Genomic DNA, 17754 nt, shown 5'->3' with positions numbered 1-17754 from the left:
TTTGCAAAAAGTAGGTTGCATATTTTAGAACGAAAGTAATAATAATAATAGATTTTAATATGATTTTAATATAATATTTTAATGTGTGTTGTTAATGTTTTACGAAGTCGTACGTAAATATTTGATATGTATCTATAACAATACTTTAAGCCAAAATGTTATAGACTGCATAACAGTGTGTTGATTTGCATTCTTGCCATATTTAAGGAATTGGTAATAGAAATAATGCTTAATCATGTCAAAATATTTAAAAAATTATTCTGTTTAATATTCTGGCTCATTGTATCCAGTAAAGTTTTGCAAAATTATCTCAAGTCGTATGCACCACGCTAGGGCAGTGACCCCGCCACCCGCTTTACCGAGCGATATGTAATCTTTCTCGATAGCTTATTTATCTACTTTTTAATTGTGGTTATGTACTGGTAATGTTATAATTTACTATTTATTTACATTATTTAGAAAAGTTGACTGAAAAAAGTTTTTTTGTAACTTAGATTTGGTATTTTCCAACTTTAGGTTACATGAAAGTATTGCTATAAGTACCTAGCTCCACAGCTGGTAGCTGGCTCCATACCGGAGCTACCACCAGCTATGCAGAGATTCGCTCGTGAATTTCATTTCAACATTAGACTTCACAACTTTGAAAGCAGAAACTTCGACACTCGTATCCTCCACGTAAACTAAACGTTTCACATCATGCCATAAGAACAGACACGCATTTGTACTTGATGGATTACCATGCAGGTTCTGATGAACCTGGTAGCGGTTCTTTTTTGCACTACTAATTCTTGTTTACATACCAAACCACGTGTTATTTCGTGACAGACTAGAATAGAATGTATGTGGGATGTCAGCGTGACGTAGACGCAGTACGGGAAGCAAGGTTGATAGATCTACCAATTTCGCGCTCGATACGATGCTCCCCCGCCGTCGATACCCGCACCCCACTCCCAAATAGATCTAAACTACAAAAACTAAAAAAAATTCTTTTCGATTTATTTTTTTAGTGATTTGGGTTCAATTTCGGATATAGAATGAATGACCTCTGTAAGTATGGCCAGAATGCAAATCAACAGATTGTATAGCTTTTTCACTTCTAACACTGGTAAAGTTAGATGAATAATATGCATCACATAAGCGGATTAAAGTGGTATTTTTTACCTAAAGGGAATGAAGCGTTTTTAGTATTTAACATTGGGAAGTGATTAGACAGCCACTGACGCAATACGCTATTAACCAATAATCTGGATTCATATAATTTTTTTAATCAGAATTAGGATATAATAAAATACTCCTATTTATTTTCTAACTTTTATACACAATAACACAGAAACAGCTAACAAAAATTATTAGGGGAAACTGCTTGATATAGTACCTTAATGTCTATTCAGAGATTTTTATATACTAATATGAATGAAGGAAAAGGGATAGTACAATATTGGTTAAACTGTTCTATTTTCTGACAGTTAATTCCGTTTTAAAAAACCATTTAACACTCCAAAAATAGTGGTAATATATATATATATATATATATATATTACTCCATAAATTACGTTCTCATAAATGTTAATTGCTTTAAGTTTATCTCTCAAAGACACTTTAGGGCTCAATTTCTAAATTGTCCTAAAAGCTATTTTATGTAGGACAAATATTCTATTAATGACTTCTATATTTCCGCACCACAATGACTGCGTTTTTTTCATCAATCAATGAAAGTAGCTAATATAAACCAATATGGCGATTTTTATGTCTGTATTCGTATTTTTCAATCGAGTTAAGTGGCCGCAATATGGCATTAGTTGTGTGATAAACGTCCTCGTGACAATATTTATTTCAATTGATAGAACTAAGTTTGCTTATTTGTTTATATATATATATATATATATATATATATATATATATATATTGTCGTTTGTGAACAATCCACTATTTCAGACAACTGCTGACAATTTGGTTCCGGTAGACTAAATTGAAATGTCTGTATTTGTGGATATATTTTATAAACCTTAAAACTTACTCGTAACAAGGTTGTAAATCTTTCGAAGGGTGCTATAAACTAAAAAAACTTGTAATTAACTACGTCTCCGCCAATATCGTCGTACTCTTGCTTAGAGATCCAGAAGCCCTTGCTGCTTTGCAGCGACGCAACTATCGAGCCGCCCGTCCAAGCCAGATTCTGAGGATACGGCATCTCATCAATTCCTACCTTCGTGTTGGCTTGTAATTTGGGCCTTCGAGACAATTCCCCAAGCAGTCGGTCAGCTAAACCTTTCAACATGGTAGTCCCACCAGAAATAACAATATTTTCGTAAAACAGCTTCTGATATTCAGTTTCACTTCTCTCAATACTCTTGCAAATGTTTTCGACTACATTCGGACAGTTGAAGTCATGGAGTGAAGGCTGGAAGAATACCTCTGGACATTTAAACCGTTCGTTGCCAATTATCACTTGTTGCCCGTCGGGTAAGTCGTATTTAACTTGATTATTGCCGCGTAAGTTCATTTCTTCGTCATATTGTAAGGGTACATAGCACAACTTGGCCTGTAGATAAAAACATACCTTACATTGACCAGCCGCGGAGCCGAAAAAGACATTCTTGGAAAAAGATATGAATTCAGATGCACCAGAAAACAACATCTAAATCGACCCTAAACAAAGACGCTATACAGTGCAAGAAGGAAGAGTAGGGCTCTCCAATTTTGCTTTAAAAATGGTGATGTAAAATTAACCAAAACAGACCTTCATATCATTGACGATCTGTCTTTCAACCGGTGTGGTGAATGAGTATCCTATAGCGCTCAGCGACTTAGTTAGTATATCGGTGAGCTTCTCTCCGGTTAGTGTTGAGACTTCGATAGCATGTTTTAACGGAAATCCTTCATATATTGGCGCGACGTAAGCACATTCGGCTCCGTTTTCATACACGACGCCTGTGGTCCGACCACTCGCGTGCAACACTAAAACTGGAATCTTTACCACATAAAGGTAATTGATAGCGAAAGATTCAAACATTGTCTCGGCCATTCTTTCTCTGAAAGTAAGAAATAACATAACTAACGTTCACACTAAAATAGCGGGATCTTGTCTATTTTATCTTGCAACTACACGTGTAATGGACGCGCGTATCATAAGCGCGTCCGTTACACGTGTAGTTATCAAATAATCCTTGTCGTTATCAAAACAAGCTCACGTATTTATTGCGCGACTATGGCTTTTTTAATTACTTGAAATTAATTTATACGATGAATGATATCTGAGCTGTTCGACTGATCTTTGCAATTCGGAGTCTATTAATTTTCTATAAATAGAATTAACTATACCAATCTACGATTTTGTTTTACCCAATCAATCACCTATAAATCGTTGTTCATTCATTAATTACAAAGTAAATTGATGCCAGCTCTCACTACTGTATAACATGACTTACTACCATAGAGAGAGTGAGCACCTGTCTCCTCTAGGGATTTGTGGGTGCACAGTGTGCAAGACCCTAGTGTTCTCCGGGGGCACAAGTAGTTCCTGGAAGAAAGTATGATGCCATAGCTTCTCTATCTCATCCCAGTCCTTAATGATACCGCTTTCCACTGGCCAGTTGAGCTTTGATATACCCTGCTTCTGTATTGCTTCATTCCCAAAAAAGAACTGCGGGATACCATCTAAAAGAGCTTGATGTCTAAATCTGTGAACAAAAGTAATGAGTGAATTTTGAAAGTATATTTGAATAATGTAGGTGTCATGAATACAGTCATGATACATTTTTGATACTTAGATTTAGTAAATTTAAATTTCAAGGCTTGTGCAGCCTTACGTGCAGTAAGGATACGAACTTGCAATAACCAACACTATATACGATGTACGAGTACAAACACAGAGTGTATTACCGTCCAACGGCAGTAGGAAAGATTGTTCTCGGAGAAGACTCGGTAGCGAATCCCGCTTTTGTGAATTTAGAGCCAAGGTCAATGACCACGCCTATAGATTCTTCGAAAGTAGACGGCGACATGATATCCCGATATCATATAGTTCTTATCCCAACGGCTACTAACGTGCCTCCGCCGTGACAGTCTCGATTGACAGACAATAAATCGTTACCTACTAGTTTTATAACTGAGCCAACATACTGCGTACGTGACCAAACGATTACCATGCTGGCCAGACACGCAGAGGACCCGAGTTCTTTTCTCGGACTGGGAGAAATATTTGTATAGTCTACATTTATTTCTCTCGTGGCTGTGGGTGTGATTTGTCGTTATCTATATGTGTCCTTGGCACCCGCGATACAGGATTTCCCTAGTGCAAGGCTAGAAGTGTATGACTTTTTATTGTTATTATACAAGAAGCCTATATGCACCAAAAAACTATAAAATATAGTAATTAATATGTTTGTAACCCAGATTATGGCGCGGGTAATTTAATACAGTTTATAGTCTGAAAAGACTTCATACTGAAAATTAAATAACAAATAAGAAAGTACTTTACATTAACTTTAAAGATCACATGAATCTCAGCATGTTTTAAACATAGCTACGTTGTTGCTTTTCAAAGAAATTACCATCTAACAAGAACACTATAAAACGCAGTAAAAACTACGTTACAATATATAAATAAAGCCGAGCCTATAAATATGGAAATTCGTTGGACGTTAAGTGTTGAAAATTCTTTAGGCACCCTTTGCGCCTTTGTCACGCCCAGTCCCTTTTTCCCGGGTTCTCTTGAGGTCTGGACGCACCGCCCCGGGAGATCATATAGATAAATACTTACTTATATCCGTTCCCTGGCAGCGAGGTAAGTGAAGATTACGAATCTTTCTTTTTCATCAACGAATCACTACCATTTTTGGTAAAGTTATGTAGGTACTTACTTATGGTTCTTTAAGATAAAATTTCAAGTACATAAAATACTATCCAGTTCACTGCTTCGTAGGGCAGAACAACAACATTATGCGACACTGGCATGCGCCAGCGCGCGGCGTGCTTCACTACTTTAGCTGAAACTTAATAAAAATCTTTGTTATGAAAGTCGAATACGCTCTTTTATCAGCGCCAAGGCTTTATTTTTACTCGTCGTAGCGTTTTTAGTATAAACATATTGCAATGAAATGACTGTAATATTCAAAGTGTTGATCGACAATCTATTGTGATGTTAATCATTACTTTAAACAAATATTTGGATTTAATTCTACGCGGTTTCACGGAACCGATAAAAGGTTTCCATTTGTTACTAGTGAATTTAGATGGGATTTGAAATAGGATCACCTATTGAGATTTTACAAAATAACGTTACCCACGAAACTACCTGGTTTAACAGTTATGACATTTACTCACAATTTAAAATATTTTAATTTGAGCGAAAGTAATTCAGTCACGTCACATCTTAATATGTCAGTTGTACTTACTGCACTCATTTTTCCAAGTTACAGTTCCAGTTGACAGAAGGGAAATTTTGTGAGCGTAATAAAATTAAAAACATAAAACTTGACATAACTCCTAATATCCTAAATGAAAACCCGTTGTGTTAACAAGGGCTACTGAAACAGATAAGTCCAAAAGATCGACCGTTTGCATCAAGTAGATCAACGCATTTGAAACCTGTAAAACAAAATGAAATAAAACATATCATTAAAATCTAGAAACACAAATCAAGATGAAATTCCCACCCCGATGCTAATTACACAATGTAAAAATGATGAGCGGTACGTTTAACACACTTAGAAAACTAATCTTTTTCCGAAGAAACCTTTCCTGTCTTATAAAAAATCACAGTTGTGTCCAAATCTAAAATGCAAATTATCCTAATAAGTTTTGTCCAATAGCTCTTTTTATGTACAAAGGTTTTGAATTTATTTTTAAGAAAATTTACTATATGTACACATACCTATGGTGACATTCGAAATGGTTTTCGTAAAAAAAAATATCAAGTAAATCTTGCGCAATATAACTATAACAATGATTTTCTAAATATAATTAATTACTTACCTTGTTGTTAGATAACAGGAAACTGTAATTAGCTGTCAGTGTTTGTTCCTGTTTTTATTATGTTTTGATGCTGTTGCTTTCCCGTAAATAAATAAATATAAGCAAGGCTTATAGTATTATTAGAAAAAGTAAAGGAAGTGAGCGTGCCTACAGCTCCGGTACTTATCTCGAAAATGGGGAGGGTTCTGTACGTGCACCCGGAGCGGCTCTCCCGAGGCACTAGCTTCTTGAGAACTGGATGAAGTCAGTGACAACGGTCTGTGACAACCCTGTACACAGGCTGATTTGGGGTTAGAACCTGACCTTATAAGGTTCCTGTGCGCCCACGGGTTATAAAGCCCTTCCCGCATAACCAAAAGGTTGATAGGGAGAGTCACTACAATTAAAACTTATGCAGAATGGGAGGAAAAATATGAGAGTTGTAGCTCAGTTGATAGAGCGGTTACCCTAGATTGGCATACAGACAGACGCAGGTTGGAGTCCTGTCAGATCCAAGGAATTTTTCGTTGTGGTAATTATTTTTAGTAGCCGTACAACTTCTTTTGAAAGAGTTCGTCCAGGGAAGTACTGCCACCTTACCTAATCTTCCCGCCAAGCAGAAAATTCGCGGGTAGGTGTGAGACAACAAACAAGTCACTCCCATTAATAGTCAAATATTTATTAAAATCAATTAAAGTTTATTATAAATTTCGTGTTATTTGATAGATATTACATATATGTATCACGTGCAGTGTTGGTGAATACTTCCCATGTCATTTCAGTGAATGTTAGTACATACCTGCCAGCAGACCTTTGGATTTTTGTAATATTTTGCACTGTCACTACATAACGGAACAATTAAAACTTAATAATTATTATTGGAAACATCAATTTCGTCATGGCAACTTATAGTAACATCCTGGAGATGCAAAAGAACTTGGAGACTTCATTGATGCAGCGATTTGCTGAGTTTGATGTTGCACTGAAAGCTGCGTCACCTCAAGCGCACACCATTGGCAGCCTCACCACGGAGTTCCTATCATTTAAAGATCAGGTAGGCTGCATTCTGCAGCTGCTTAGGCAGCAGATTTCTAGTCTCAGCAACACTGTTGATTCCATAGAAATGCGGCACAGGAGGAAATATTTGCTGTTTGGTGGTGTGCCGGAAGCAACTGATGGGGATATTGTAGGCACAATTGAGAACATCTGCCACAAAACTCTTCAATTGCCAAATGTTACTCGCAGGTCCATTGTTGCTTGTCACAGACTTGGGGGGGTTGCACATGTACTGGTGAGGTTTGCTGAGCTGGACATGCGTAACTCTGTGTGGTCAAGGAAAACTGCACTGAAGGGCTCTTCCATAGTGGTCACCGAGTTTTTGACAAAGCAGAGAAAGAATATGGGAAGATGGGAACATTGATGTGAAGCTGCCGAGCGGTAAGAAACACCGCCTGACCACCATCGAGCAACTGGGTGTGTTAACTGCGTCGCATGCCCCTGTGACGACTCCGGCATCCACCGTGTTTCGTGCGACTGCTGCGCCAGCGCCGGCTGGTCCGCCAAAGGTTGCCGCGAAGAAGGTGGGGGAGCGTCGAGCTCGGCGAGAAATTTAATAACTTTCTTAATTATATATAGTTACTTTGTGTAGTTTGTATTGTGCCCGTCATTTTCTTTTTTAACTTCGAATCGCAGCCGAACTGTATATAAATACAGATTCCCTTTAGTTTTCCACATATCTTTTAAACCTTTTATTCAAACCTGTAATCTTGTGTTAATTTCATTCTATTTAGTTGTAACAACTTAGGTACCGACACGATGAAAGTTTAATTTTAATTATTTACGTAAGGTAGGTTTGTTTCATTTTTTAATTTCAACAAAAGTAATTAAGGTAGGCTAGGCACTCTGTAAAAATTTTTTTTTTTTGGGGTATTTGGCTTCTGTCCCACTGAGGACAATTCTGCCAGTGTCCGGGTTGAATACACGGTATATTTATCAAGATTCACTCAAACGACGATGATCGGTTGCACCATCCAATGGTCAAAGACAAAACACGGGGTTATTTGACTAGCTACTTTGGATGAAAAGCGTAAAGACATGCTGTGCACATAGTAAAAGTTATAACCGTATGTTATTTTGTTCAATATATTTAAATAAAGTAAATAGTAGAGGAGGTTTTAGGGGAGAATGGTCACTATAAAAAATTGTGGGACCAGGGATACAATCTGGAAGAAGATCGTATAAAGAGACGGGATATAATGCACAGTTAAAAAATATATGGTCAAGAGTTCCTTCTTCAAGACCGCACTCACAAAGGGAGTGATCCCTTATCCTGAGCTTAGCAAGAAAAGTAGGTCTGCAGTTATGTCCTAGGCGCAATCGGATGATAGTTGAAGTTGTTCTTTTACTGGCCTCGCGGAACTCGAAAAACCAAGGTTTCTTGGGTATTACTGGTTGAAGACCAGCATAATGTTTGCCTTTTTGTCTGCTAGAAGACGACCAGTAAGTCTTCCAGTTATTATGTAAATCAATCTTAGCCTAGGAACGTAAGTCTAGAGAAAAACATTTATCATATATAATGGTACCAGAATGTGTCGCCCATTAAGCCCATCTATCCGCTTGTTCGTTCCCAGGAATGCCAGAGTGTCCAGGAACCCAAACAAGTACAATTTGAATGCCAAGATTAGAGCAATTGTAAAGGAGCTCTTTTGTTTTAAGATTGATTGGGTGAACATCTTTGCTACGAAAGGGGAATTTTAACAGATCGTCCAGGCAGCTACGAGAGTCTGTAAAAATTACAGATTTGTCTAATTTGTGGGATTCAACATATGAAACTGCCTCAAAAACAGCGATCACCTCACCCGAATATACGGACGCTTTAGAGGGAGATTTAAAAGTTAAGGAGATATTAAATGTAGGGATCCAGACGGCAGAGCCAACAAAATCGTCTGTGGTGGATCTGGAAGCATCTGTAAAGATATTGAGCCAACCGTTCCATTTCTCATTAACGATTTCATTAAAAAGTATTCCAGCGTTAGGGTCATCTTTGACAATTCCTAAATTGGTAACAATGTCGGGTTTAAAAATTAGTGCATCAAAATCAATTAAAAAGAATGGATTACCAGAGTATTGATTGATAGGTGGGACGATGAGAGATTTGTTAAAGCTTTTTTAAAAGGCATGGAGGGCTCTTATGTTCCCAGTATTTAGAAGTTGTAACAAGGTTCGCTAGTTGAGTCAAGGGGGCAAGTAAGGGGTGAGCAGAATTTTGTAAGATTTTGAAAAAGAAACGGTCGCATAAGTATTGACGATGGAAACATAACGGAGAATCTAAGCTCTCAACCTGCATGGCATTGATTGGAGATGATTTCATCGCTCCTAATATAACACGAAGACATCTAGCCTGTATATTATCCCAATAGTTAACAACGGATTTGTTACAAGGTTGTAATAAGAATGAAGCGTAATCAAAATGACTCCTTATTACAGCATTGTAGATCAATTTTTGGGTATAAGGGTGGGCTCCCCACCATACTCCACACAGAGCTCTAATAATATTTATACCCTTTTCACATTTATTTTTAATATAATTTAGGTGAGGGATTCCAGTCATGTGGGAATCAAAAAAGAAGCCTAGAAACTTAACCTTGTCGTGCACAGGGATCAGTTCATCATTTAGGAAAATTTGTATATGTGGGACACGTCTTTTTCTTGTGAATACTACTATTGAGCTTTTACTGGGTGATAGGAGAAGGCAGTGATTAGTGAGCCAATCTTGCAAGTATCTAATGGCAGTATTTAGTTGGATAGTGCATTCATCAAGAGACTCTGAGGAATAATAGAGTGCTAAATTGTCTGCATACTGTAGAATATCACAGAAGCAGTCAACAGATTTATCAAGGTCAGCGGTGTATAGACTATAAAGGATGGGGCTCAAGACAGAACCTTGTGGGAGTCCCTTCCATAACATTCTGGGGGGGAGAAGAGAACCATTGAGACGTACTGAGATGGAGCGAGACATTAGCATGTTACAAATGATGTTAATCATCCTCACTGGTAGACTCAGCTGATGCATTTTTTGCCTGAGTAGCGGGAGATGAACATTGTCATAAGCGGCTGTCATGTCCAGGAAGACACCAACAAAGTACAATCCTCTGGTGAGTGCGAGTCTGATCTCAGTAGAAAAGGTACTGAGGCTGTCAAGAGTGCCCATACCCTTACGGAATCCGAACTGCGACCTGGATAGAAGTCCTTTGCTCTCCAATATCCACTCTAATCTATTTTTGATGAGGTGTTCCAATATTTTGCATAATACTGATGACAGCGCAATGGGTCTATATGAGGCAGGATCCTGGACCTGGTTTAAGAATAGGGATAACAACTTGAAGTTTCCAGGAGTGTGGAATATCACCATTTTCAAAGACTTTATTGATAATATTAAGTAGGACAGTTTTCGAAGAATTTGAGATGTTCTTAATAAAAGAGTATGGGATACCATCGATTCCAGGTGTAAAGTCTCTTAGGTGGTTCAAAACTGAAGACAGTTCTACGGAGGAAAATGGTTGATCCATTCTATCGTTAGAGTTGGGGGAAAAGGAGGGAGGGAAACAGTCCATAGATGGGACAGAAGGAGGGGCCAATCTATTAATAAAGTCATCGATCCAAGTTGATGGCTCATTACAGGAGAAAGTATTGGATACACGAGAGCCTGAAAACTTTTTAAAATTTTTCCAAACTAGAGAAGATTTAGATTTTAAAGACGAGGAGAGAGATTCTCGCAAAACTGAGACCAACCAACAGCTTTTTGGATTTAGCATTGACCTTCTGGAAGGACAAAAAGTTTTCAATAGTAGGATTATCCAAAAAAAGTTCTTTAGCTCCATTGCGTTTTAGAATAGTTTCTGTACAGTCGGAGTCCCACCATGGGGGGGCGGGGATGGTGTCTTTCTTAGATTTTTTAAGAGGGATAGAGAGATCAGCAGCAGAAAGCAGAATGTTAATGAAATCCTCATAGATTGCAAGGAAATTCTCATTTGTAATTAGTGGGAGTAACCTAGTTTTAACTTCCACTAATGAAGAGAATTCATCCCATTTAGCCTTATTCAGTTTAAATTTAAGGAGGGGTGTTGCAGGCGGTGCCAACTGGACGGACTGAGCGAAAGTTATTATTATAGGAAGATGGTCACTGCCATAAGAATTGAAAAGTACTCTCCAAGAGAATTTGGAAATTAATTCAGAAGAAATTAGGGAAAGATCAACACAACTGGGATTTTGGGCGGGAGAAGTTCTTCTCGTAGGGGAACAATCGTTTATAACACAGAGATTGTTATTATCAAGCATGTCAATAAGAAAGGTGGCAGGAGATGAACAATGGTTAGAGCCCCACATTGTGTGATGACAATTAAAATCACCAAGCACAACAAGAGGGGATGGGAGAGAAGCAAGGATGGAGTCTAGTTCAATGAAGATAGATTGATCAGGATGGGGGATGTATACTGAAACAAATGTTATGTTTAAAGCTCTAGCTGCTACGACATTAAAATTCGGGGAGTGAGAAGGAAGGTGTAATAAAGAATAAACAGTGGGTCTTTTAATAATTAGAGCACAGCCATCATATCCATTGTTGTTATCATCCCTGAGACATGAGAAACCAGGAATCCTAAAACGCGAAGATGGCTTTAGCCATGTTTCCGAGATAGCCAGGATGGTGGGCTTATAGTTATTTATTAAATCAATTATTTCATGTTTTTTATGACGTATTGACTTACAGTTCCATTGTAGGATTGGGGTCATTATTAATATGGATTAAAGAGTTTAATTTATTCAGTGATTGAATGACATTGTTCGGTAGGGAATCATCAAATTTAGAAATAATATTGAAAAGTGTGTTGATAAATAATTCAATAAGATTTTCGTTTCTGGGGGTATTGTTTGATAAGTCTGAATTAATAGCACAGCCATTAGGTTGTGTGGACTGCGGAGTCATAATAAGGTCATTGTGGCTTACTCTATCGAAACCAGATTTTGGGGAAACCCAGGGTCAGCGTTCAAAATAAACAGTTTTTCTTTGGGAGGAGCTTGGGGAAAGAGGGGGGAAATTATGAGGTTGAGAGGTAGTAGGAGAACATTGGGTTGCTGCAGGAGGTTGAGCTGTCATAGGGCGAGCGCTGTCAGCAAAAGATTTACGTACAGTCCGGAATCTAAGGGAAGCCTCCGAGTATGGGATGTTTTCTGTTGACATAACAACCTTGATAGATTTATGTCTGGCTTGTTCAGGGCAAGAGGGATCCGTGGCCATATGGGGGCCACAACAATATAAGGACGTTGGTTGGGAGGTACCACAAGAATCTCCCGCATGTGGTTGGCTACATCTGAAACACCTGGGCTTTGAACGGCATTGGGCTTTCACATGACCAAAGCGGCAGCAACTGTTGCACTGTATGGTTGGTAAAGTATAGATCTCTACCGGAAGGGATGTATGATAACACAGGACTCTTAAAGGTAGCTCTTTGCCAAGGAACGAGACTATTACTGTTTGGGAGGGGATCCAATGTGGTTTGTTATCAATATATTCTTTCCTGTTTAGACGTCTGGTCCTAATGGCTTGGGAGCCATTAGTGCAATCAATTGACTTGACCAGTTCTTCCATAGTCCACTCTATCGGAATGTTTCTAACAATACCATTTCTTATCAAGTGAAATGTGGGGATAATTGCTTTGTGAGAATTCGTGGTGAGGAGAGAATTTTCAATAAATTTGTTTGCGGATATTACACTAACAAAAGTAACTACAACCCGATTGCGCCCTGTAGCTTTGATACCGTCTTTTGCAATCCCATGTATACCATTCTTACTTAGGAACTGGGCAAACGTCAATAATTTGATTGTAAGACCAGATGAGGGGTTGAACTCTTCTCTCGATACGTGAACTATAAATGGACCCTTATCAGATTCACTATATTTTAATTTCATACCGTCAGCAAATTCGGGTAAGCTGTAGGTTTGTTGGGCAGATGCATTTGGAGGAGCGTTTGAAGAACGTTTCGGAGGTTGCTCCGATGTAGTTTGGGAGGAAGATGCTTCATCACTGGCACGTTTTTTAGGCCTGGAATTAACATTTTGGGTGGGATAATGGTCGAAATCCATTTGAGAATCCGGGTTCAAGAAACCGCCAGTAGAGAAGCCGCCTCCCCCATCAGGGGGATTATCGTCGTCCATCACCAGTTAGTATCTAAATTTACCTTCACAAACGCAACAACAGCACCACAAAGTATACAAAAAAGGCAATCAATTTCACTCGGAAAGTACCAATTTAAATTTCGACACATGTATACTGACAGGAGCCAGACACTCGGCCTGTAAAAATTTAATTATTTTTGTTTTTGATGACAGCTGGTAGTAAGTTCGGTTGCGTTCAGAAATTGTTCATGGAATACTTCTTTTTTTTTTGTTTACTGGCGGCGGCGGGCCGATAACCAATATAACTTGTTTTATGTTTTATATAAGTCTTATAGTTTTTAATTTACGGTCGACTGGTGGGTTACACAGAACCCATACTTCGAATCGTTTTTTTTTATATTATTATATTTTATTACATTTATTTTATATTAAGTATTATTTTTTATACAATTAATATTTATTTATTATACTTCTATTTATACCTACGCAACACGTAATGTCAGATGATGACTCTTTTTACTCAGCTTGCAACTCGCCTTCGTCTTTTCTTTCTATTGATAGCTCAGAATCTGAGTTTCATAATACTGATACCCTTGGCGATTCATTAACGCGCGAATTCCAAAACTTCATCAACTTTCTAAACGTCTGCCATATAAATGCCCAAAGCATCCCTAGCCACTATAACGACCTACTTGATACTTTCTCCTCATCTAATATTCATGCTATTCTGATTTCAGAAACCTGGCTTAAACCAAACCTTGCTTCTACATCTTTTAGTCTTCCTGGTTTCATATTACTTCGCAATGACCGCACGGGAAAGAGTGGCGGAGGCGTTGCCATTTACATCCGTAATGACGTTCCTTTCAAAATTCTTTCTTCTTCTCCCTCTCTATACTCCAGTTCTTTGGAACACTTACTCATCGAGATCAAGGTAAAGGGTATAAAAGTGGCTCTAGGGGTTGTTTATTGTCCTCCTTCTATAGATTACTTCTCTTCGTTCGAAACTTTACTCTCATCTCTTAGTACTGAATACACTCATCAAATAATCATGGGTGATTTTAATACCGACCTCGTGAAAGACAGCATGAGAGCTCGCTCTTTGAAAGCAGTGATTGAATCTGTAGCTTTAACCATTCTACCTCTTGAGCCTACTCATCACAACGTAGACGCGTCGGATACCTGGCTAGATCTTATACTTGCCTCCTCTATTGATCACGTAGGTAAGGCTGGACAATTTTAGGCACCAGGTTTTTCACGGCATGACCTCATTTATTTGAGCTACAAAATTAAACCACTTAAGGCTACGCCTGCTACAATTCAACTACGTAGTTTCGCGAGACTTGACATGGAAGTGTTAAAAAAAGACGCGCAGGCTTTTGATTGGGGCCCTACGTTGTCAGCACCAACAGTTGATGAGGCGGTGTTTTCACTAAACTCCGCAGTTCTGAAACTTTTTGACACTCACGCGCCAATTCGATCTGTCAAACTAAAGCGCCCTCCTGCGCCATGGATAACTCGAGCAGTCCGTATTACAATGACAAGACGAGATCGTGCGTTTAGGAGATACAAGCGCGACCGATGTGAGGAAAATTGGCTCTGTTTTAAAGCTGCAAGAAATAGGTGTAATCAAATGGTAAGAGCAGCCAAACGTAAACATATTTATGAAAATATTTTACATTCTTCCCCCGTTAACACCTGGAAATACCTAAAATCCATTGGTGTAGGTAAACCGCAAAGTTCGTACAATATAACTTCTTCCTTCTCCTTAAATGAGCTGAATACTCACTTTGCCAAAACTGCAACTTTAGACACCAACACCAAACAGCAAAGTATTGCATTTATTAGAGCACTGCCCAAAATTTCAAATTCTGTTTTTATTTTCACCTCAGTAACTGAAGATGAGGTCAGGAAAGTGGTTTTGTCAATCAAATCTAATGCTGTTGGGCACGATGACGTAAGTAGAATTATGGTTATGTGTATTTTAGAATGTATACTCCCTATTATCACGCACGTAGTTAATTTCTCGATGATGACTGGGGCTTTTCCTTCTCTGTGACGAAATGCTCATGTAATCCCTCTTCCAAAAGTTACTAACCCCAGCCTCCTCAAGCATTACCGTCCCATCTCAATTCTTCCTTTTCTTTCTAAAGTCTTAGAGGCTGTCGTTCACAAACAATTGTCTGCCTATGTTTACTCAAACAATATCCTTTCTCCATTTCAATCAGGTTTTCGACCAGGTCATAGTACTTCTACTGCATTGCTAAAGATTGTTGAGGATGTAAGGAGGGGCATGGACTGTACTCTACTTACTGTGCTTGTCCTAATTGACTTCTCCAATGCATTCAACGTCATGGATCATGACCTTCTCCTTGCTACCTTAGACCACCTAAACATCTCTTCAATGGCAGCTCAATGGTTCTCTTCTTATCTCCGCGATCGCCAACAAGCGATTCGTATTGATCGCTCGTTCTCAGAATGGTGTAAACTCACTTCCGGAGTACCCCAGGGCGGAATTCTCTCTCCTTTCTTGTTTTCTATTTTCATAAATCTGATTACGTCCAGCATCAAATGTTCTTATCACCTGTATGCCGACGATTTGCAGCTTTATACCGAGGTTAATATCGGTGGCATAAGTGATGCAATTGTATTAATTAATGATGACCTTCATCGCGTCTCGGTTTGGTCCCAAAGGTTTGGTATCAATGTCAATCCTTCCAAGTGTCCAGCCATCATCCTTGGAAGCTCACGCCTTTTTTCGTCTTGTGATCTATCGCGCGTGCCACCAATAATGTTTGAGAACGTAGTGATTCCTCTGTCAAATCAGGTAAAGAACCTGGGGCTTATTATTGACACAGGCCTTACGTGGGATTCCCAGGTGTCTGACGTTTGTCGTAGGGTTACAGATACACTAAGAGCTCTATACAGGTTTAAGAACTTTCTACTAATTAAAACCAAAACTCTCCTTGTTCAAGCTCTAGTGTTGCCTGTGATTGATTATGCTGACGTGTGTTACAGTAACATCTCTCAAGTCTTTTTGAATAGATTAGATCGTCTTCTTAACAACTGCATTAGGTTTATTTTTGGTCTGCGGAAGTATGACCATATCTCTGCTTGTCGGCGTCAACTAAATTGGCTTCCCATCCGTGAACGCAGTCCTTAAGAATTTTAACCAATCTTTTCTCCATCTTGTTCGACCCGGCTGCACCTGATTATCTTAAATGTTCATTTCAATTTCAAAACGCTCGGCCGGGTTGCGAATTTCGAACTTCCCGTAGCCTTAAGCTTTCCATTCCTTCTCATCGCACTGATTTTTTGTCTAATTCTTTAACCCTTCATGCAATTCGTCTTTGGAACGCGCTCCCGCTCCATGTAAGACAAGCTCAGACCAAATTATCTTTCAAGCGCATGTTGAGCAAGCATCTGTTTGACAATTGTCAAAATTAAGACACTGTTTAATGTTGCTTTGGGTACATATTATATCATATTATTTATTATTATAATATATATATGTAAGTTTATTATGTATGTATAATAAGTATGTTTATTGTATGTTATTTATTTATACCATACAAATTATCGATTAGTTTTCTAGTATTTCTATTTCTTCTTGTTTAAGTGTAGCACCAACCTATTCTGTTTTTTTTTCTGTTTGGCCCAATAGTTGACTGGTGGAGAATGCCTTATGGCATTAGGTCCGCCATTTGTACTTCAGTGTATTGTACAATAAAGTTTAAATAAATAAATAAATAAATAAATGTGAGCATTACTGCGTTTCGGTTTTGAAAGGTAATTGGTGAAATTACAGGCACATGGGATTTGTCAATTTGTCTCAGGGTGAGGGTTCAGTGCTGTGCCCTTGAGATCTTAAGAGATTTTATTTATCTGAGAGACACTGCAACTTGTATGGACAGGCTAGTCGCTTACCACTAGGCGCACGACTTGTTTGTCCCGTCACTGGGTATCAAAAAAAAAATTATGACACACTAAGCGTGGAGTAATTTCATAATTGAATATCTCGGTTTACTACCAACTACTGCACTGTGATAATTTATGAAAATCGTTAGGTAACAGTTATTAGACATTGAACAATATACTTAGTACAATGATCTTATATACGTGTACGTAGGGGGCACTATAAGTTTCCGGAACTAGCCAATTACATAAACAATATTTAAAAAGTAATTACAACATTTGAAAATGGAACTCTTTGGCCGTAGAATACAGTTTGTTTCATCTGACTGTCACTTGTTTTTACATTGTGGCGTCATTTTAGAAATTGGTTGTCTACATCACCATGGATTTAACTCGTGAAAATTTTCGTAGTATGGTTTTCTACGATTTTAAGCGCAATTTAACAGATCTGCGGGGGTTCGCTCGGCATCAAACTGCTTTTGGCGATAAATGACATACCATGAGATTCGGCCATTTTTAGGCACATGAGACAAATACAATCAATACTACACAAACATTTGGATGTGAAAAAGCTGTGCTCTCATTGGATCCCACACAATTTAACTGAGGCCCAAAAAACAGATCGCGTCACTTGGTGCAATGCTTACCAGATTCAACGAAGGGGCGTCAAATTTGGTGTGGGACATAGTAACAGGTGACGAAACATGGATTTA

At 38.4% G+C, this 17754-nt stretch overlaps 2 protein-coding genes across 2 annotated transcripts in view; one reads left to right on the top strand and one right to left on the bottom strand.

Moving 5' to 3' along the window:
* LOC113228649 (dipeptidase 1-like) overlaps positions 1–17754 on the top strand; it is a 234544-nt gene that overhangs the window by 162262 nt on the left and 54528 nt on the right. The window lies entirely within an intron of this gene.
* Positions 1958–4037, bottom strand: LOC113228659 (actin-85C-like). Its single transcript, XM_026462018.1, has 4 exons — positions 3883–4037; positions 3450–3680; positions 2741–3032; positions 1958–2542 (listed from the first exon to the last, which is right to left on the bottom strand). The coding sequence occupies exons 1-4, from the start codon at positions 4002–4004 to the stop codon at positions 2057–2059; spliced, it is 1131 nt and encodes a 376-aa protein (XP_026317803.1). The 5' UTR covers positions 4005–4037; the 3' UTR covers positions 1958–2056.

The sequence above is a fragment of the Hyposmocoma kahamanoa genome, unplaced genomic scaffold, assembly GCF_003589595.1.
Source record: "Hyposmocoma kahamanoa isolate Upper Pololo Valley unplaced genomic scaffold, ASM358959v1 100021, whole genome shotgun sequence".
NCBI classification, from domain to species: Eukaryota; Metazoa; Arthropoda; class Insecta; order Lepidoptera; family Cosmopterigidae; genus Hyposmocoma; species Hyposmocoma kahamanoa.
The sequence above is the reverse complement of the archived record's forward strand: the minus strand, read 5'-3'. Positions and strand labels throughout refer to the sequence as shown.

Excerpts from the sequence above, each read along its gene's own strand:
- LOC113228659 (XM_026462018.1), bottom strand. The coding sequence starts at position 4,004 with ATGTCGCCGTCTACTTTCGAAGAATCTATAGGCGTGGTCATTGACCTT. Across the intron at positions 3,681-3,882 it reads TTTCCTACTGCCGTTGGACG|ATTTAGACATCAAGCTCTTT; the intron begins GTAATACACTCT and ends TTTTGTTCACAG. Across the intron at positions 3,033-3,449 it reads CAAATCCCTAGAGGAGACAG|AGAAAGAATGGCCGAGACAA; the intron begins GTGCTCACTCTC and ends TCTTACTTTCAG.